General features: G+C 32.7%; 1 protein-coding gene across 4 annotated transcripts in view; it reads right to left on the bottom strand.

The window, feature by feature from the left end:
• Positions 1 to 20,364, bottom strand: part of LOC129221944 (homeobox protein Meis2-like) — a 413,908-nt gene extending 393,544 nt beyond the window's left edge. For all 4 annotated transcript variants that reach the window (XM_054856332.1, XM_054856334.1, XM_054856331.1 and 1 more), the window contains exon 1: positions 19,445 to 20,364. In XM_054856332.1, coding sequence (XP_054712307.1) covers positions 19,445 to 19,710 — 266 coding nt within the window. In that variant the 5' untranslated portion in view covers positions 19,711 to 20,364. The remainder of the gene's footprint in view (positions 1 to 19,444) is intronic.
• Between the last annotated feature and the right edge of the window lie 3,093 nt (positions 20,365 to 23,457).

Here is a 23,457-nt window from a genome sequence, read left to right as displayed (position 1 = left end):
TTTATTTATTTTTTTTTTTTCAATAGAAAAAAGGTTCCTTGTAACCCCGAAACCCTTGTCTTTAATTCTTTTTGTGCATGATTAACTCATGGTTTTAATAATTGAAACCAAACGAAAAGATTAATATTGATTATTTTTTTGGTTTCAAATTAGTGTTTTGTACAGAATACTAGGATTTTTTTTAACCACTTTTTGCTCTTTTCCCCCCTCGAACAGTGCACTTAATTACATATCTTCAAAGGAAAACAGCAATTCACATCGAACATGTTTACTTTCAACTTGTCTAAGCATTATTGGCAAAGAGCCAACCGTGGCATTCATTTCGGATCGAGTGAAAATTATTGAAAATTTTTATTTCAACTCATTGAAAAAAAATTCATTATAAATCAGTGAAAGAACATAACTTCACCGTTTTCGCTGTAAATGAAGGTAAGGTGTTTATATTATTTCCTTGAAAAGTTTCAGAGCCATAACATTATTAGAATATTGGATGCAAGAATTTTAGTTTACATGGATTGAATAATTGAAAAAAGTCGAAAAAGTGACCTTCCTTTGTAAATTCTTAGAAATTCGGTTAATTACATTAGAACTTCAAACAAACCATAATCTTGAAGAAAATTATTTTTCCTATCTAGTGATGCATTGGGTTTTTTTTTACGTTTACTAGGATCGTTTTTACGGTCGTAAACATGCAAAAGTCTAGACCGTGGATAAAATATTAAATATTTCATTTTCTAATTCAAATTTTAAAAATCGAAATTCAAATTGTAACATTAGACATTTCAGACAACTTGTATACCAAGGTTCATGTCTATAAGTGGGATAGCTTCGCCATACAGCGCACAAACGCACACAAGGATGTCGTCTTCAGAAGGGTGAAAATTTCAAACTAGTTTTGGCCAGGATTTTCAGTCAAATACTCCACTGTGCGTCAGCACAAATACTTCAATTTTGAAAAATAAATAACGTTTATAAACCTTCCTTTTGACAACAATAACATTAAAGTCCCTTAATGAAAACTGAAAGTTAAAAACAACAAAACTTTCAATATCTTTGCACCTGCTTGAATGAAACAAAGAAACATTTTGATCTTTCAAGCGAAAGATTTTCAGTCTCACAAGATGAAATAAATAACTCCACAAAACCTTATCTCTTTTTACTGATAATTGCAACTTAGCTGTAAGCTAAAATATTTCGGATATGCGTAGGTGAAGCGATAAGGAAGTAGGCGATATGTTTTAACTATTGATTTTTTGTTTGAATAACGATGAGAGGTTAAAAATGATGAGAACTGGTACTGTAGAATATCAGTTATGTCAAATGATAATATATAATAAGGATATAAAAATATCATGATTATATCATGAGGGCTATCCGAGGTCTGATAGTGTATTAGCGCTATCAGTGGGAGTTACCACCCACAGTTGAACTGCACTGGGCTAGAGATGAGTTCGGGCTTATTTTTGAGAGCCCGGGTCCGCCCGAGCCCGAAAATTTGTAACCGAGCCCGTCCGAGCACGAGTGATATTGTCTCGGACCAAAATCCGAGCCCACCCGAGCCCGAAGGAAATTTTCTTGCATCAAAATTCTTTTATCAAAAACTGAGCCTTCTACAGTCTGACATGATCTCACTGTTAATGAAAAATGTTACGTCAAATGTTCTTCATTAACAGAAGTTTCTAAATTTTCTTAAAATGCTCCACTTCAAATCATTAGTGTATGACATATTGCAATAGTAATCGCAAAGATAAACACTATAAATAAGCGTTAATTTATTTATTTCATTTTTTTGGGGATTAGGGGGGGGGAGTAAATTTGACATTGATTGAACTGATTTAAATGTTCCTTCCATTTTCTCACAGTAGGAAAATGTTTATTTGCTTTGATTTTGTATGGAGATCGGCGATTGAATACCTGTTCTTGAGCCCGAGCCCGCTTCGGGCCCGGGCTCGGGCTGTCGGGCCCGTCTCAGCTCTACACTGGGCTACAAATGGAAAGATTGGTTGCTAGATGTAGTCTTGGTCCCTGTAACAGAAATAGCGCGACGCTGCGACGTGCATCGCAAATTCTTGAGATATCAGCAAACTATTTCTTAGGGAGAAAAAAAGCTGAAATTTTAAAAGAAAAAACCCCCTAAACTTTCCACTAATTGCACCATATTAGGTACATTGTACTTACATTAGTATTTTTTTAAAGCATTTCTCGGGCCGATTTAGATTTGACGATTAATGTAACGTCGGTTTATCTTGCAGACTATTTTTTTATTTTTGATTAGCGTCGTCGATTGCTGAAAAAAAAAAAAAAAAAACTTCTGTTTCTGTCTTGTTTACCAAGTAGAATTGCCAGTCTCAGATTATAATTTTTCTGTTGTGTTGGAACGTAACCAAAGAGAGAGAGATTTTGAGTCAATCCCCAGAAACCGTGGTCTCGATCCTCATTGTCTAGAACACCCCCCGTCCCTTAGGGGAATGTGGGTCAAAGTGAAATAGCTAAGATAACATTTTCCAAATAAACAAATTGGAAATTTGTTTTAAAAATTACAATATTTTTAAAAAGAACAATGTATTTTATGATAAATCTTGCATTGAAAAATTATTTTTTATTTTGGCAGTACATGCATACCATCAAAAAAAAAAAAAAAAAAAGAAGAAAAAAGAGGAAATTTCAATTTTTCTATGGGGCAATGGGATAAATTCAACATATTTCTAATGATATATTTTCTTTTTCTCTATTAAAGATAGGTTTGGTCGAATGAATGAGTAAGTAAAAGAATGAATGAAGAATTGAACAGATAATGAAACAGTAAACAAATCAATCAATTAATATGTGAAAAAAAAAATAAATGAGTGAATGTAATATTAAATAAATAAGAAAATAAGTGAATGAATGAATAAGTAAATTGATAAGAAAATAAGTGAATGAATGAATAAATAAGAGAATTGATAAGAAAATAAGTGAATGAATAAATAAGTGAATTGTTAACTGAAGTAACGTAAATGGATTAACTAATAACTGAATACGTAACTGATTTAAAAAATAAGGTAAACAAAATGAGCTATTTCCCTTTGCTCCGCATGCACTTAACTAATTGTACGAAGCATTTAAAATAAAAAAGAGAAATAAATACTGCACCGAATATTAATCGGTTTAAACTAATATTAAAATGTTAATCACAAGAACTTGATCATTTTATAATAACAAAATAATTTTTGACTTCCAACAAAATATATGAGTATCAATTTTTGAAAATTGCTTGTATTATCATACGTTTTAATATTCAGAAATATTTTTTTCTTAACTGGAATAGACTAAGTGTACTACTATACAGTTAAAATAATACCTGATATGCGGCGTCAAGAACAGAGTAAATATTTCACCATTTCACTTATAGTCTCGATATTTCACTTTGCTCCACTTTCCTCTATTTATCCCCCCCCCCCCTAAAGATCGTCTATGAACCAACTCTCCCACACTAAACTGGTGACGCTGTTGATATGTGTTTTAGTCAAAACAATGCATTTTTTTTCTGAAGAGAAAACCTGCAAACTTAGTGGTGTACAACATTCAAGTTACTTGCTGACGTTTCTACAGGGAATTATATTAATAGCCATGTTTAAAATCTTTTAACACTTAAATATTTTAAATATGCTATTTTATCTTAACGTAATATAGATATAACTAGAATTTCAAAGAATGGTGGGGTGACTTTGTGACAGATGAAAATGTTCTAATAAAACTTGTTATAATCAAATTTCCCTTACTTAATTAACAAAGTTAAATTTACTTGATTAATATTTGCTTTAACGGATTCTTTTCGCTTGTCTGATTTAATCACGTTAGTAGTTGTTTACATTTTATTATTATTATTAATATATTACTTATTTATCATTATTATCAATATATTATTTATTTATCATTATTATGAATTTTATTCATTTATCATTATTATGTATTATTATTATTATTATTTTTGCTGTATGAAGATACAGCTAATTATTACTTCTGCTTAAAGTTACATTGTTATGTCTGTCCAATTAATGTCTTTTTTCCAAGTCATTTGTTGTTTCTGATCTTAGATTAGTGCTTTCCATTGAACAGTAGCATGCTTAAAGAAAGATTTTTGCGTTACCCTAATTAGTACTTGTTAAGACCTAATATCACTTTCTTAATCGCCAAAATTAATTTTTACCCGATAAGTATTTGCTTATGCACATCGTGTTCTTTAGTCTCATTTAATCTCATTAATATTGGTTTACCTTTTTTTTTTCTTTTAATGAATAAAGATAAAGAGGAATATTACTTCTATTTGTTACAACGTTAAATCTGTTTAATAAATATTTGTTATTTTCTAATTTCATTTTCTAAATTGACAAAATTAAATTTACCTGTTTAATATTTGCTTTATATAACGTTTGTCTGATATAACTTCATTAGCAGTTTTTTTTTTTTTTATTTTGCTATATAAAGGTACAGCAGAGTATTCTACTTAAAGTTACAATGTTAAATTTGTCCAATTAACATTTGTTTTTCCCAAACCATCTGTTCTTTCTAATCTTAGATATGTGCTCTTTCATTTAATTAATTTGAAGAGCCGTTTTTGAAATGAGTTTTCGAGGGCAACAGTTATTAGTGTTTATTAGTTAAAGCTTCAAAGGAAGTCCATCATTTTGCGAGGTCAGGAGGGGGTTAATTGCCACCCTGGCTTTGAAAAATTAATGTTTTTACGCACAGGTATGAGTGGTTTGTGTTGTTTTCCGATAAAATTTGCTTTGATTACCCCCCCCCCTCCCCCCGGAAATGTTCGAATTGACAGGCCTGCTGCAAAGTTTCTGTCATTTTTATTCCGCGAGCATTCGTTCAAATTTTGATAGTCAGCTGAGAAATACAGCTACGTAGCTGTAAGTTAATAAACAATAGGATGTTACACTTTCGTTGAAGCTTTTCCTCGAAAGAAGACATAAATACTCCTGAATAATTAAAAATTTGGAAATGGTAACCACCTAAATCAAGTCACCACTTTCTCCAAACACCGTGAAAAGACATTAATTTGCTAAGTCTTTCTCGAAGCAGCATGAGAAAACCTGAATTGCAGTTTTCTACTTTTAACATTCAGCCCAAAATGTGTCAATTCATCCCTACTAACACATACCCAAAATATACACATGAAAGTCACTGAAACACCCAGCTCACCAGTTAGCAGATCCAAAGCACAAGAAACACACAGCAATTAAAATACAAACGTAAAAATATAGAAACACTTTTCAGTGTTAATGCAGAATTAAGGGTTTGGAATTTGAAGTTATGGCTCTTAATAACAGTTGTATAATAACCATGAGTATCAATGTGTCAGTTTAGTAGTTAAGTATTTCATACATATACTACAATGGGGTGGCTTCCTTCAGTCAAAAGTACTACTTATAGTTATTGAAATGGATAAAATGAGCAAAAAAAAAAAAAAATACACGGACCCAGAAAATACTTTCATTTTTTCAACAGTTTTTTTTTAATTATTTTTTAAAATGTCCGATTTTTTCAAACAAGGCGTGGTCTTTATGACGTCACAAATGATGCAATTTGGCGCATCTTTCTACAACGTTTCCACGTTATGATAATCAAGCAGCGAATTAAAACTGCACTCTACCAGGGTTGGCAAAAACCCGGGTTTTTTTTAAAAAGCCCATGGACCCAGGGTTTTTTGGGTTTTTTTAAATAAAACCCAAAAAAACCCAACTAAAGCTGGGTTTTTTTGGGTTACTTGTAGCATATTGTAGCGTAAGTATATGAACAATGCACAAGAATTGTCTTGGGGTAAAAAAAGCTGGAAAACTAGTTAAAATTCAGCGTTTTCTGAAGAAGAGTATGAAAGACGACGAAACCCAAGAATGGTGAAGTTTCAGATTTTTTAGTTTCCATGATTACCAACAGTTAAGGCAAAATTACTTCTTGAGTGATAAAATCTATTGTTCGTTTTTAATTACTACTATTTTTTTTGCATTTTACTTTATTGTATTTCATTTTTTTATGCAAAACTACTGTAGAACCTCAAGTAGTTTAAATCCCTATTTACTGAATTCCAGCTTAATCAAGACATTTCTTTGAATTTTATGTTGCCTGTTTTTCTATTTCTGTGTACAGATTAAGAAATATTAAACTTTTTTGTAAGATAATGAAAATACTGTACATCCTATTCTGTTTTCTGTCTGACCATTTGTAAATCCTGTTAATTTCTTAAAAAAATGTAACTTGTTAATTCGAAATTCGAGACGTGTCGGGTTGCAGAAAATAATTCACATGAAAACCTTTTAGCTAGAGTAGTTTCCTCTGTACAATCTACAAATATTGAGAAAACCAGACGTGACAGGACTTAGTCAAGATAATTTGAGTTATTTATTGACCAGTTAAAGATAAAAGTTAAATATATATTTTTTAAATCTTTGAAGTATTTTTAATGCCGTTAAGAGTTAAGAAATACTATTAAAGTTCAAAATTCATTTTTTATGTCCATTGTCTGTGGTGAAGAACAAATAAAATAGAAGTTTAAATTGTAAAAGTATTTAAGTTAATTACTTTTTTAAAAAACTTCTCAAAAAATTTATAAAAAACCCAAAAGTAGGCTAAATAATGGGTTTTTTTAAATGGGTTTTTTCAAAAAAACCCATTGGGTCCAACCCAATTGGGTCCAATCCGGCCAACCCTGCACTCTACGCTTGCTATCAACCATATCGTTGCCAATGCACGTGAGCAAAGATGCGAATTAAGTATCTTGTTCTGTGAATGGCAACATTGAATGGCCTTTCATCATTTGTGATGTCACACGACAGAAGTGTAAACAATGAAAGCGCACCGATTTAAGTAATTTTTTTTAAATATTAAACTTAAATAAATTATTTAAAAAATGGACAGATACTATGTTTTGAAGCATACTCTTTCAGAAAAAAATACTTTTAAAATTTTTGAAACGACCCCATTGTATGATAGTTGTGAGCATCATAGAGTGGTAGTTAAGTATATTATACATAACACACACACAGATATAGCTAGGTGTTTTTTTTCTAGGGGGGGGGGATACTATTCGACATTTTTAGATGAATTAAATTTATTTTGAAAGAAAAATTTATACAAAAACAGTAAAGACCAATATAGTGAATGGTTACATAAAAAAAAAAAAAAAAAAATAACGTTCTATGGATAAAATGGCAGATAACAGAGAAAGAAGATATGCGTGTAATGAATTCTGATTTTTAACCTTTAGAATACTTTTATTTTTGAATTAAAAAAAATAATGAACAAATAAGCATCCAAATGTAGTAATTTCAAAGTTCCAACTGCCCCTCCCTCCCCGTTTCCACAATGCTACATTTTGAGTTAAAATAAAAAGTGCGAAAATACATTTTTAGGGCCGTTATGAATATCTCTGCACACACAGCACACACAAACCCATCCTACATGCTCAAGATTACACACACACAAATAATACACACACACACACACACAAATATATATATATATATATATATATATATATATATATATATATATATATATATATATAAAGAAAAGGGAATCAACTTCTACATTTTAGGCACTTTTCAATTTTCGTCAGTTTCTGAAGTATATGATGGAAAAGAAAAACCAAAGGAACACACTTTTTCCGTATAAACTGCTCATAAACGAAATAAGAGTAAAGCATAAGAAAGCTAGAAAACTGAAAGATTAGGCCCAATCCCACGTTAAAAATAGCAGCGCCCGTTATATTTCCGTCGCCCCGATTTGGGAGTCAACTGATTCCCGTCACGGCAGCCTCGCCGATACCTTTGCCGCGGCTGTTCGGTCATGTCGCCGCGGTAAAACCTCCGCCCGGCGAGGCACAAACTTCGCCCCTGAGCCCCCCCTTACGAACTAAATCCCCGAGTCCCCGGGATTTAAGGCTACCATGTGGGAAGAGGGGGGTACTTTTCGATTATATATTGGTGCTGAGGAGAATGAAAGTGCAATATAAGGGGGTTTGGCGGGGAGGGGAGTTGTTTTTTATTTTCTGCGTCGGGGTTTATTTCTCAGAAAGTTTTAAAGTTGGGGTGTGTGTTTCAAGCAATTTCACGATCATGCGTTTGTAGGTTCGAATAAAATGCAATATCTACTGAAGTGTGTAAGCCAGAAGATAGATGGAGTTTTGATATTTTTGAGACGAAAAAGGTTTTGCAAACAAAATGTATTTTCGAGTAGCGATGGTTTGTTGAAATTATTATAAAAACATGATTTTAACATCGATTGGGAACACACAATTAGTTATTGATAAGTTTTTATTTCATCTTGACGAGATAAAATAGACATAAAAAAATATTTTGAGTTCTTTTTTGTTTGCTACGTCGTGGTTTATTTATTTCTCAGAAAGTTTTTCAGTTAGGGTGTGTGTTTCAAACAATTTCACGATCATAGGTTTGAACAAAATGCAAAATATCTACTGAAGTGTGTAAGCAAGAAGATAGATGACGGGAGTTGAGATATTTTTGAAAAAAAAAAAGTTTAAAATTTCGCAAACAAAATGTTTTGAACCGATGATTTGTTGAAATGTATATAAAAACAAATATTTAGATTTTAACATAGTGATTATGACATAAATTCTGAATGCATAAATAATTAAATAAAATGCATTTACGTAAACTTAACGAGTCAATCTTTCACTGAACTTGACATAAATAACAAATACAACAAATACATAAGTAAATAAATAAATAACTAAAATGTATTTTAGAAGAGTCAACCTTTTGAAGTGGTGAAAATGTAAATCTGGAATACAAAAATAATTTTTAAAATATGCATTTACGTCAACTTGAAGGGTTAAAATAAGTGTATCGATAAAAGTTTGTAAGCCGAAATATTTGTCGTCAAATAAAATGCATTAAAATCAGGTTAAAAAAAAATCGAATTTTTGAAATAAGACTGAAAACGTTGCTTAATTCATTCAACATCAGCTCAGTTACCGTTTACAAAGTGGATTAATTAAGCACAGAATGAATTAAGTATTATTCTAATTAGTTTTTGGGATAGAGATTAGCGAAACTTAACGTATTAATAAAGCAAAGTAATCATTAATTTTCGATACTAAAAGTAAAATAAAATGAAGTTAAACCAAAGACTGATTTTGAATTTTTAAATACAATAGCAGACGACTTTTTATTATTTTTGTTCGTATGATAGAAATAATAAACAATACTTACTCATTTTAGAATCTAATATGGTATTTTATTACCATAAAATTTGGAATTGGATCAAATTATACTATATGTTTTACTCGATCGGCAGTTACGAAACGGAATGCGAATTTAAACGTTTTTCGTAACAAAGTGATAGGTTAGAAAAAATATATGCGAGACAAAATTTCATGATTCATACTCTTCTGGGGCAAAAAAAAAAAGAGCTTTGTTACTTCTTTTTGTTTTGCTGAAAAAGGAAAAAAAAATCTGTGTCATTTAGTGTTTGTGTGTGTATGGGGGGGGATATATTTCTATTGTTATGAAACGTATTGTATATCATTCGATATCATTATAAAACTATGAACAGTGTTGTACCTAGCATGGGTGACACCTGGGGCGATAATTTGTTTTGTCACCCCTCCCCCTTACATGCAAAAAAAAAAAAAAAAAAAATCTATACAAACATGAAATTCATGCAATTTTTATAAACAACAATATTTGTGTTATAACGAAATTTTAGGTGAGCTAATGTGCAAAAGACAAATAAAAAATATGAGCGCTTTAGACGCATATGTGCAGGCCGTCGAGAGATCAAAAAAGAAGGGGGTTGAGTGTGTATGAAATTGATGATCCCTTAATTATTTCAAACGTATCTAAAACACAAAGAAAGATAATGGGGTTCAGCTTTTTGGGATTAGAAAAAGTCACTACTACATCTAAGTTGAAACAATATTGAACCTAATCCTGCGTACGGTATTCACTCCATGATGTGGGATGGAGAGATGGGAGGGGTGGCCAGGAAAAATTTCAAATTTGTAGTCTAAAAAATGGATGTTAGCTTTATATTTTTTAAAAACTTGCAATTTCACTTTGATGTCACCCCCCAGACGGATTACACGGGAGGCGGACAGCTTCCCCCCCTTTAACGATGCCACTGCAATAAATGATTCCAAATGCTGTGGACAACATGGTGGCACAAATGCTGTGCCAAAACAAAATAGGAACATTGAATTGAAAATGAGTTTTTCAAACACTAAAATTAATGTTTTTTACGGGTATTATGATCCCCGTAGTGCAGTCCCTTCTCCTACTTATTATAATAGTAAACGCCTGCCAGTGTGTTAAATTAGGAGCCAAAAAGTTAATTTGTGAAATTAAAAAATACAGGTAGTTCATTCTAATTAGCGAAAGAATTTGAATTGAAGAAAGAATATTGAAGCGAAAGAAAACATTATTTTTTTTAATTACATAAAAGGCCATAAATCACATTTTACATTAATTTTACCCTAGACGCATACATAACGGCCAAATCCCCCCCCCCCATGAGATATTGTGCACTCTTTTCACAGAAAGTTAACAGAAACAATATATATATATTAAGATATATTTGGGGATTTTTTTCAGAATTGAAGTACTTAAGTTTTTCATAAACTCTTAAACCCATTTCGGTTGTCACCCCCTAGGAGGGTGTCCCCCTTTGCCCTCTTGCAGTGACTCTGCCCCCTAGTAATTGTTGGATATCCAATGCTAGGCTCGTTTTGCACTGCGAGATTCCTTTTAAAAAAGTTACAAGAGTGAAAAATAAATCAATAATACATGGATCTTGTATCAATAAACCTATCTACAAATTCCTAACAGTTAAACATCTTTGCAACATGCAGAGCAACTTTTCTCTGGTAGCACTAGCGTGGGTTGAAATGGACAAAGCTATTGGCAGACAATTATCTATTTGCAGCTCCAACCTAATCACTTTGGTCACGGGCATTTGAATTCCAACAAGGCGTTCGCGATTAGAATGAAAATGTCACAAGGACACACTTTTAGGGAAGATTCAATCCCAGAAACTCGTTTTATGAATTCCGACGGAACTGCTTTGTTGCACAATTCGAACAAAAGCCGTACATGGAAGGATATGTAATCAATAAATTTTGCAATGCTGTGAACGAAATTGATTTGTTTTCTTAAGAGACGGTTGAAATGCGATCCAAGTTAAAGATTCAAAATATTCAAGAAAGATGACCACAATATTCAAGGTCGAATTACGTAATAATTCTCAAGAACAGCGCAAATTTTGTTTTTAACCCGTGACGGAGAAGTGGGGTGTCATACACCACAGAAAATTTTTATTATAAATAATTATTATATTAACAGTTTACAAGATTATAGGGTCCACCTAACTTTTTTCTAACCAATTAGCAAGTGATTGAGTATAACAAAGTTAAAACTTTGAATGTAGTCGATTACTTAGCGGTATGCGGTGTAACCTCACCTCATTTAAAAGTGGGGGGGGGGGGGGGGAATCAATTAAAATCTTTACTTTTAGGACTATTTTTTGTCGTCACTGTTATGTATACTTAAATCAATTATTTCTTTCTATATTATGTAATTGTAATTTTTGTAATTAATTTTACAATAGTACCTGCAAGATCCCTATATCTGCATACAAAAGTTGTACAGTTATTTACATATATGATTTGGTAAGTACACATACGGAACTGTTTCAGTCACAGATAAATAAATAACGCAAAAGTAACAGGAAATTTTCCTTCTTTAATTTGCTAAATTTTGAGGAGTGCACAAAAAATGTTAATGTTGAGGTTACCCCACCCACTGCTTACATGACAAATATGTAAATAGATAAATAAAATAAAGATAAAACTAAATAAATTAATAAAAATAAATAATCTCACTAGCTAAAATGGTTAAAAGCAATTTCTTTGCTTTACTTTGAAACACGTTTTGGGGGCGGTATATTCAATGCCGAATGTATAAAATTCTAATTTTTTTAAATAAAACCTCGCTATTTTGGAATGAATAAATTAAAACTTAAGTATTATAACAAATAATACGGAATCTTTCTCTTTAAAACATGCCGATGCTAATTTTTACAGCTTTTTGAGCAGTGAACTAGAACGTTAAAAATAATAATGGTCCCATCATGAATATTTTCAGCTCTAATGCTCTGAATACAATTAATTTGGTATTTAAGCTAATTTGAGCATTGAGTTATTTTTTGCTTTTAAATATAGGAACACTCCCCCAAAATCAAAAATATGAATCTCTCCCTCATCCCGAGAAAAATTTTAAATTTAATAATTTTAAATACTCCTTCCGTCGACTGACACTTAACTCGTTTTTCTATTATATATAATGACTGAATAGAATAGTTAAGATTATTTTTTCCCAGGAGAGTATTAAGAGATTTAGATTCAGGAATCGATAGTTTCTACTAAATTCTTCGTAGTTTTAGGACTTAGGGTTTATTATTTAAATTACAGATCCCTGACTAAAATTTACTGAACAGCTAACAAAATCCTGACTTAAAAGTTATTATTTTGATAACATACAGACTTTAGGTTGAGATTTAATCTTGTAAACTGTAGAGTTGCTGATAAATAAATTTTATTGTGCATCATGGGGGGGGGGTTGTTTTTTTATTGTACATTTTGTAGAATTTCTTCCCAAATGGTTTTAAAAATGAGCTTTAATACATATGTTGGCACACAGTTCTTCCTTTCTTTTTTTCAACGCGCGAACTGTATTTTTCTTTTCTTATAACGTAATGAAAGCCGTCCATTAATCAATCGCAAATCTTTACAATGACATAATGTTGTAGAAGAGTTTCCTTGTAAACTTAAACAAGTTAAAACGTAAAAGTCTGCTCGAGGTGTTTTTTGAAAACTAAATCACTCGCTAAAACGTAAATACGGCATGGATAAATTCACTCCAGGTCCCCCCGCTCCCTATTTTTGCGTGTTTTATTGGCAAACCTGAACAACATATATCGCGCAATTGCACTCCATAGTTTGTATAAGGAAGATTATCTTACTTAAAACAATTACGCTTTTAGGACATGCATATTAGATCAGCAGTTTAATTAAATCTAGGTTCAAATCATTTTTGTAGCATAGGTATAATTTTAACACGCTTTGTTATAACACTTAAGGCTTGACGCAATTTTTTCACATTTAGTTTACACCAAAACGAATATAATTAAAGTCGGAATATAATAGCGTAGAGTATGTATCATACGTTTCGAATATCGTTTGATTTTATGTATCGATGCATTTATGCTCTATAAAATTCCTTTATTTCGTTGCTTGAAGTGTATAAAATATGAATTGTATGCTTAAAGTGTATTTATTTGTTTAAAGTAGATAATTAAAGTAGTTTTTAAGTATGTTACATTTTATTATAATTATAAGTTTTAAATCTAAATCTAAAACGTTTTGAGTTAAACACAAAGTTAGCTGCAATTACATAATGGCAATAGTTGAAGTAATGCAACTTATACATGTTTTACACAGATTTTTAGTACTAACTCAATTATTACAGGTGCATAGTAACTTCGACAGCATTAAAAAAAATTTGGGGCTACGAGAAGCATGAGTCTAAGAAAATGCTTCTCGTAGCCCCTCCCCCCCTCCCCCATTTTTTCTTCCCTGCAGAAGTGTTATTTTTCACATATGTACGAACTGAATATTTTGCTAGCGATTCAATATAGATATATATTTTAAAGATATTACTTTTTAATCGTTTTAATTAATACTTCTTATATGAAAAGTCGTTTTATTTGTTTTGAATGTAATATAATGTATAATGTCTCATAATTTTAAAATACTAATAATATTTAAGCATCATATAAACAATAGATTATTTATTTTAAAAGAGTTATTTTATCGATACTAGATTTAAAATTCTAAAGCATATGACGATAACAACAAAAACTGCTTTATATTTCAATTATATCATCATCATATCATAACTTTTGTATTTTATTCAAAAAAAATTTTGCATGTGTGTTATAATTATTGGGATACTTTTCTGAAAGGAAAAAAATAATTTAAAACAGCAAGAAACAAATGTATTTTTTTCGATCAGGTGTTCCGAAACGATAAAATTTTTCTTGATAGATATCGTAAAAAAGGAATTTGTTATGATTTTGTTTCATATAACTTATGAACATGTCAAGGGCGCCCATATGCAAAATTGTAAGGGGGGGGGGGGGGGGCTCAGATATTTTCCCCATGGGTGAGGAGGGTATTTTCTCCATGGAAACCGATTTCAGGGCAGATTAGAGTCATTAAAATATTTCATTTTTAATAATTTATTCATTAATGGCTGGAGAATAAATGTTTTTACATTTTTTCAAAGAAAATGTACCAAAAGCAAGGAAGTTCTAATTTCAAAGGGGGGGGTCGAGCCCCCCCCCCCTTGCCCCCCTATATCGGCGCCCTTGGAACATGTTAACGTTTCTACACCAATAAACAGGGCATATTTCTTGCTGAAAGCGGTTTTTGTGGTTAAGGTAACTTTTATTTAAAAAATAGCAATTATCGCCAAATATTTAATTACATAACTTAAAAGATAATACAGTCAAATCCCGTTACAATGAACTTCAATGGGCCGCAAATATTGTTAAATGCAACGGACATTTCGCTGTAAAGAATTTGTACTTCCAACCAGAATTCAGAATTTATACTATTAAAAATAAAATTAAAAAAGAGACTGAATACTTATTTTATTGAAACGGATATTTCGTTGTATTGGTATTCATTGTAATAAGATTTTACTACAATTCTTTTTGAATTGGGTTCATTCAATATGCAATCCGAAGTTTTCTTCAACTGAAAAATAATAATTCATTTAAAAAATATTTGCTCGATTTTATGCTATTTTTCTTTCAAAGAATAAATTTAGAAGTTTGATTCTAGTTAATCGTCCAACTATAAAAACTAAACCGATTATTTATAAGGGTATTACAACGTAATCAATCTCGACAGGTGACCTACAGTTAGGGAATGCAAGCTGAGGTAATTCGTGGTACTAACTCTTAATTTTATGGCCTCTTCGAACAACTCTAAATGTAAATACACGGAGTTATAATGTCTTTAATAAAAGCAATAGATTTGGAAGAAGTGAATGAAAAACTTTCTATTGCCTATTCATTGCAAAAAAAAATATTATTTTAATTTCGCCTAATTACTGTGATTATTACAAATGATTGGTTTTAGAAATTATTCAAAATACATTAAAATTTCAAGCTATAAATAAGTTTTGAGGAAAGAAATTTGCTAGCGATTGAACAGAAAAAACTTGAGGCGTTCTAGTACAGCACCAAAGTTTCACCACTCCTTTTCTTTAAAAGTTAAATAACGAAGCAGCTTAAAAAAAAATAAATAAAGGATAGGTAAAAGTAAAACAAACGTGAGAAATTTACATAATCAGGGACATTTTTATTCATAAATGCGGTATAACTAATAATTTTTTTGTATTTTCTTCTTAAAATATAATTTGCCGAGCTATAAAACAGTTCTGAATAGAAATTTTCTTGGTTTTGTGAAATTAATATGGGACCACAACTAATCTCTTTAGTTTAGAACTACAAACATATTTACTATAAAAACGTGCTATTTAAGAGGCAGAATGTTTTTATTATCTTTTTTGAAGCTTCTACACGCAGTTTGCTCTTCTAGATGCTTAAATATTTTTCCCAAAATTCTAAACTTGTATTTCAGATTTACAAATAACGTAAAAATGACGCTTAAAGAACCAAATAAACAGATTAATTAATCGACCCCAGGGACATAGCGAGAGGGTTAGCTCTCCCCCCTTTTCAGAATCCTTAGTTTAAAATTTAAAGGACTTTCATAAACCCCTTACTTCCAATATTCTGGCTACTGCAGTGATCTATTCTAACTTTATCGCAACAAAAACCATTACTACTCGTATAATTACTGCATTGTATTTTGACTTTTTGTGACTTTTGGCACATGTTTCACAGCTAACTGCTTTCACATTTCAACTTGGGGGGGGGGGGAGAAGAGTTCAAAAAATATATTATTTTAGAAACTCAATTTTACTTCAAAGTTTGAAAAAAAACTCCGCTTACGGTGATTTCTAATTCCTATAAAGCAACATAGAACCACTAGGATTTTTATATACACAAATGTTTAATCAATGACATGGGCGCCCATATGCAAAATTGTAAGGGGGAGCTCAGATACTTTAACCATGGTTTAGCAGGATATTTTTCTCATGAAAGCGAATTTCAGGACAGATTAGAGTCATTAAAATTTGACATTTTTAATAACTTATTCATTAATGGCTGGAGAAGAAATGTTTTTACATTTTTGCAAAGAAAAAGTACTAAAAGCAAGAAAGTTCTATTTTCAGCAGGGGGCAAGGGGGGGGGGCTCGAGCCCCCCTTGCCCCCCTATATGGGCGCCCTTGATCAATGCATGTATTATTTACATACAAACCGGGTTTTACGGTTGATTTTTCGAATGAAAAAACTATTCTACCAACTATTTGCAGCATTTTTGTTTTACAAGCATAAGTACGCATCTATACATTGTTTGAACATTTACACGACCTATCAATTACATATTCTTCAGCTCAACCGGTTGACAATCACTTTCACTTTGAGTTGTTAGTTGAACAAACAGCATTATGAAACAAATGTATTTCAAAGAAATTAAACTTTTAATGATAAAGTTTCTGGAGACGCATCTTTAACAATGTTTTATTTACATGCAAAAATCATGCTTTTGTTGTTTGACTGTTATTCCTAAATAAATAGATCAATGAATAAACTAATCTTTCAGAAAAAGTTCTTTAATTACAATTTTGTTATTTTGAAGCACGACAGTTCTAGCGAATTGTGTTTCGTGTTTAAGAGAATCAAGTACTTAAAATAAAATATTAAACATTAGAAATAAGGAAATGTTAAATTTGGGTGTTGATTAGAAATGATATTTTAACCAACGTTTGAAGGAAACATTTTTTGTGTATTATATGTATTCGTGTTTCATATGCGTATTTTAAAAACTGTTTAATGCATTTTTGTGATAACGTATACCTAAGCCAATAAATAAAAATAAAATGATTTTTTGTTTGTTTGTTTACTCTTTTGGACTTTAAAAACTACTACTACAAATCAACAACAAGAAAAAGCATCAATCTTTCACCTAGGCAGTAGGCATTGTTAAAAACGAAATCCATTAGTAAACGTGGATGTTTATTTAAAGTAGTGATAGTTGTATGTAATCAGAAGTTTTTTTTTTTTTTTTTGCTGAATAAAAAACCATAAATAATTTTTAAATTGAAAACAAAAACTTTTAATGAAAAGTAACAATTTAGGAAAAACAGGAGAATGAAGCAGTTATTAATAAAAATCCTATGGTGTCAGATTCCTAAAATTTTTCTCATTCTTTCTAAACAGCGGAGTCCAGAAACCTACCTATACTATAGTTTAAGAACTTTTCCTCACATTGATAAAATTAGCTCTACCCGTTTTTCGAATAAAAAGAGAAGTGTAAAGTTAAAAAGTAATCTCTTTAAGGTTTTTAACCTTATTAATTTTCCGGACATGAAAAGTTTCGAAATAAATTTAAATTTAAGCTTTTTTTAAAGACTTTCCGATCTTAAACTGGCTTTTCAAAAAACTTTCCTAACACACTAAACGAGCTCATCAACTGCCAAATTTTAGACAAAGTTTCGTCTTTTGGGAAATAAACTTGAAGAAATTAACACATTGCTTTGATTTTGAGATAAATGGAAAAAAAGAAAGGAAAAAAACAATAATAGAATTTATTTGCTTTCACAGAGTGTATTTACGATTGTGGTATTTCCAAGAGTTTTGGTATATTTTGAATGAGATTTTTACTTTTATCAATTCTACTAGCACAAAATGGTACTTATGACTTATTTTGAAACAGAAAATACAAATCTTTGGCGAATTTCAACGCTACGAAACAACCGCTTATTAAGCAAAAAATACTTTTCGATTGATATGTAAAGAATATCTTGAATCGTATAAGTACATTACGTCAATAAATAGCGAGAAGCATCAGCATGAAAGAAAAGTCACATTTAATCTAAATTTAAATAAAATTTAGAATTTGTAAAAAAAATAATAAAAAAAAAGAGATAATGTTTTATTCTCGAGCGTTTTGACGCAAAGCTACTTCTTCCGTTTAAATGCCCGCTGTACGTCGGCAGATTCTCCGTTGAGGAGCCGAAAATGTAGCGTGCTTATCCAGATTATCTAAAATTTCACTCTCACTTATAAAGTTTTGAGTAAGTGATTTACTTATTCTGAGCATATTTTTTGTGAATAAAACTTAGTTGGAAGCCAATGTACTTGCAAAAAAGTTGTTTCCGATACGTTTTTGGGTTTCTCTTAATAAAAGTGATACGCTGTACGAAACATCTGGATGACTTATTTCTGTGGGTGTAGCATGGCAAAATGTAAAGCTTTTAATCTTTAGTATTTTATATCAATCACGGGTTTTCATTTCAAAAATCCAAAAAAATTTAGAAAATAAGTGCTTTTGTCATTTTGTTGCTGACTTGTATCAAATAAAACACATTCAATAATTCATTCATTGAACTGAAACTTTAGATATTATTTCAGTTACTAAATAAGCTGCAATAGAAATGTTAGTACAGCTGTGTAGTACTGAAAAAGTGCCCTCCTGGGGGGGGGGTGGAGGGGGGTCATGACGCAGACTGCATCATTGAAATTTTTAGGGGAGCGGTTGTTTTGAGGGGTATTTTCTTATTGGGGGGCTTTTGCTTTTTTTGGGAGGGGGGTCTCCGCGATATTGAGGGGGTGCGCCCTTTCCCTTAAGTGGGCACCCCTGGGAAAAGGGTTGGAGGTGCGCTGTCAGAAAATAAGTAAAGTTTTTGAAATCAAAAAGACAATAATTTAAAATGTTGGGGGTCCCTGGAGTTTAAAACAAATAGGTGGGAATTACTTGCTGTACATAAATTGTAATACATGGGCACTTTTATTTTTCAGTCAACTTGTAATTTCTACTTTTTGCTAGAGTACCTCTAACTTTCAACAGTTTAATAAACTTAGTTTTTGTAACTTCTTAAAAGATGGGACTTCACCACTGAAACTACTTGTTGCTGTTGAATACCAGGCTTAATTTTTACCAAAATAAATGCAGAAGCCCTATAGTCCCACAATTTTTTTTATGCCTAAAAAGTCTGAACTTCACCTCAAATGTTAACAGTTTGCATACAATTGAAAAGTACAGGAGCTTTTGTGAATTCCTATGCAAATTAAGCCTGGTTAAATAACTTGTAGCACATGGGCAATTTTAGTTTTTAACCAACTAGAAATGTCTATTCTTTCAACTAAGTACCTCTAACTTTCAGTAACTTTATTACACATTATTTTTAAATTTTCTTAATGTAATCACAAAAACGGATTATCTACAGAGATGGTTCGAACTTACCCATAGATGGCATCCTTATCTCTCTTGTGCACATCGGGCACGGAGCCCATGATGTGGTTGCCCATGACTCCTGACACATGGTTGCTGTGGTACTGGTGCATAGATGGGGTATGGTTCATGTGCGGGGCATGGCTTAGGGGCTGCATGGCCCTGTGCCCGTGCGGGTCATACAGCGACGTCGGACCGTCCATCCCGCCGTAGTGCGGCATTCCGTCTTCGTACTGCATAGCCAGGGAATGTTCTAAAGGGTATGGCTCACTCTTCATAAAGCACGATCAATGTGGGCCATCCAAAACACAAGAAATAATAAGTACTCGCAGGGGTTCTGAAGCGGGCACGCAAAGGGTGGGATGTACCACTCGGCGTACCAATCTGTGGTAGCTAGCAAAATTGCAAATGCCTCACTGCGAACTTATGGGCAGATCACGTTGCTTGGTCTTGGTATGCACCAACGGGAGTCGAAATTTCAGGCACCACCTTTGCAAGGAATTTCCTTTCCTGGGTAGATTTATTGCACAATGCACAAGAGGAATTTAACAATCACCAAACAGCGCGGCGGTCAGAAATGATTTCCTGAAAGTTGAAAACTTTTTGAAAGACTGTCGGGAATCGATGGATGACTGAAATCCTCTTTCAAGACAGTAAACATGAAGGATTTACAAATTTTTCACAGACGAAAATTTCACCATAAAAAAAACTTGTTTCGGGGTTGATGCAAAGAGGTGTTTTACAACAGGAAAAACTTTTTCTGAATTTCGTAGAAGAATAAAAGAGCACAACTCCAGAGGGCACAGCGACACTGGACAACAGCAAACTTTCCTCCGTTTGTTTATTTTTTGCTTCACGATCCCAGGCTGTTTTTCCAAGCACGCACCACCGTGAGGAGGAAAAAAAGAACTACGCGCACCGACCTCCGTTGTCCCGCGCAGTAAAGTGCGACTCAAAGAAGCCACGCAAATTTCGCTTCGAAGCGAAGAACCGATTGCAGCGCCACACGCGAGATTGTGGTTTCTCTCTGAAGGGGGCATATACGTGCTGCATTATGGATTTCGCGAATTAGAGTCCAGTTGGTGCAATATCGAAGTCAGTTGTGTGTGAATTCTTGCACCAGAAAAAACACATAGAAAGTTGTTACGATAATACTTTTACGATATATTTTTTGAATTTAGAAACTATTTCAGTTTGACTTTTCGAACTACGTAAAAATATTGTTTCGCTATGAGAAAAAAAAAAAAAAAACTCAACGGGAAGATATTTGGTTGTTGACGCGGGGGGGGGGGACAAGGAAAATAACATTAAGTTGTAAAAATACGGTGTCCAGATTTTTACTACATACTTTCGAATTTTAAAGCAGTATTTCAATTTAAATTAAATAAATACGTACTTTTGTTAAAAAACACAAATTTGCAACCATAAAAAAGAAAGAAAAAATTAAAAATTTTTACTCTTTGAATTAAGTAATGCCTTTCGCAATCATGAGTGTGTGTTGTAGGAGCAGGGGCGTGCAGAGGGGGTTGGAGGAGAAGGATACCAGGATTGAACCGGGCCCGAGTTTGAAGAGGGCTCGAGATTTTTAAAATGAGGGTGAAATGTAGGCATGGACGTAGGAGTAAACAATATGGAGGGGGGGGGGAGTAAAAGTCATTTGTGACTGGCACAGAAATTTTTGTGAATGACCCTGAGCAGTGCGTAACTATGGGGTCTAGCGCCCCTGGCGAACTAAAGAAATTGCGCTCCCTCCACAGGGTCGCTCACATGGGAAGTCACCAAAAATCATTGTGACCTCCAAAAAAAATTTTTTTTGGAACATTTTGATTAACTGATTCGATAACTAGGAGACAGCACTGTAATTTTTTTTCTTATTTTATTTTTTAGAATTGTTTTTAATGATGCCCAGTGTTTCTTCTCAGTAGATGCTATGTATGTGTATACATATATGTATACCGCCTTTAGCTCTTTTCTTGCGAGTTTTTTTTTTTTTTAATTTTTAAAGCATTTTTCAAATTATATATAATCAAAAAAAAAAAAAAAAACTCTTAAAAAAACAAAAAAAACTTTTTTTAATCAGTCGAAACGCTGCCCCCCTGACTGCTGCGCCCCTGGCGAGAGCCACTCCTGCCAACCTCTAGTTTCGCTACTGCCCCTGTGTGTGTATGTGTGTAGGCTTGCTTGTGTGTAGGACAAGGACGAAACTGCCCAGGAGGAGCGGATTCCGGTGGACATTGTACCTGGTGAAGGCCTAGGACCAGAGGAGCAGCACCTGGAGATGGTGGAGCTCGCAGAGGTCCCGGGGACGAAAATCAAAAGACGCGAACGTAATTCAATGGTCAATGGTCAAATGATAACAATAAGCAATTCGTGATTGCTCAAAAAAAAAAAAAAATGCAGACACATGTTTGGGGTTACAAAGAAACCTTTCTTCAACGGCAAAGAGGTAAGAACTTCTGTTGCATTGACGAAGGGGTTCCGTGCAACTCCGAAACATGTATCAGCAGTTTTCTTTTGGTAATTTGTGCATTTTAAATTTGTTTAATAATCATTCAATATTTAACTTCGAATTGTTATGATTTTAAGATAAATTTGATCACAGATAACTTGTTCGTTTGATCATAACCGAATTTAGCTCCATGCTGCTCATAGGAGATTAGGAGTCTATTCGTCAGGACTTTTCGGACCCGGGACAAAAATATATGTACACAAAGTAGAGTAGGCTTTCCGAAATAAATATTTATTATTAAAGCGAGACAAAAATTTACACACCTCATACAAATACTGTAGGTCACATTGGCGCATACAAGACTTTTTCAAGGGAAAGGTGGGGGGGGGGGAGTCTTGTACACCAATACGCTCTCAAATACATTATTTTTAATGTATCGGTGGTTGGGAACAAAACACAGTAAAAAATAATTTATTGAATATATAATTAGCATAAACTAATAAATTAAATTGCTTGGAACAAATGTTTAATTAAACTATCAGAAAGCACGAGAGTTCAAAGCTGCCTTTCGCATATTTCAAAAATGAAAACAACGAAGCAACTTAACTTCATCATTGCAGAAGCACCAAGTCATACAAGAAGATAAATCTCATTTTAATCTATTTACAAAACTAAAAATATAATGCTAACAGCGTTTTTATTTACAGTCGCTAGCCTGCTTCGATAAGCATGAAAAATATTATGGAATAAAATCAAGTTTGTCTTGATTTTTTTTTTTTTTTTTTTTTTTTTTGACATTTAATTCATAATATTAAGGTATGATGGTGGATGTGATAGTGAAATCGCTTGAATTCAGCAAAGCAAGAGTATTTAAACCAGAGGTTCCTTAAGGTCCACATGGACCCTCAAAGGCAGTGGCACACACAGGAATTTCTCAAGGGGGGGGGGGGGTCCAAGATCGAAGGTTCACCCATCCTCATATCATACTTCAACACGCATCCAAACATTTTCTTTTCGTTTTATCGATTGTCGGGAACAAAAAGCATTAAAAAAAATTATTGCGTAATTTAATTACCTATCATTACTTAATAAAATTATTTTATGAATAACAAATACGTTATTAAAATACCAGAAAGCAGAAGAATGTATTTACTTTTCTCATAGTTAAAAATATAAACTGCGAAGCAAAATCATCATTCTAGAACAATTTATGTTCACATACAGTTCAATTTTGTAGGGGATGAAAGAGGGAATTTTTGAGCAATCACGATTGCTTATTGTTCTCATTTGACTGCTTTTGGCGTCTTTTGATTTTTCCCACCGCCACCCTCCGCACCATCACCGTCAACCGGCTCCTCACGATGCTGCTCCTATAGCGAAAGCCGTCTCCAGGTTGCATCCATATCCTACACACACGCGCATACATACACAACTACACACACACACGCACACATACACCTACACACACATACACCTACACACACATACACACGCATACATACAGACACCCACACATACACACACAAAACCATACACACACATACACACAACTACCCACACATTCATGCCTGCACAC

Source organism: Uloborus diversus, chromosome 5, assembly GCF_026930045.1.
Source record: "Uloborus diversus isolate 005 chromosome 5, Udiv.v.3.1, whole genome shotgun sequence".
In the NCBI taxonomy this organism is placed as follows: Eukaryota; Metazoa; Arthropoda; class Arachnida; order Araneae; family Uloboridae; genus Uloborus; species Uloborus diversus.
This window is presented reverse-complemented; position numbering and strand designations above follow the sequence as displayed.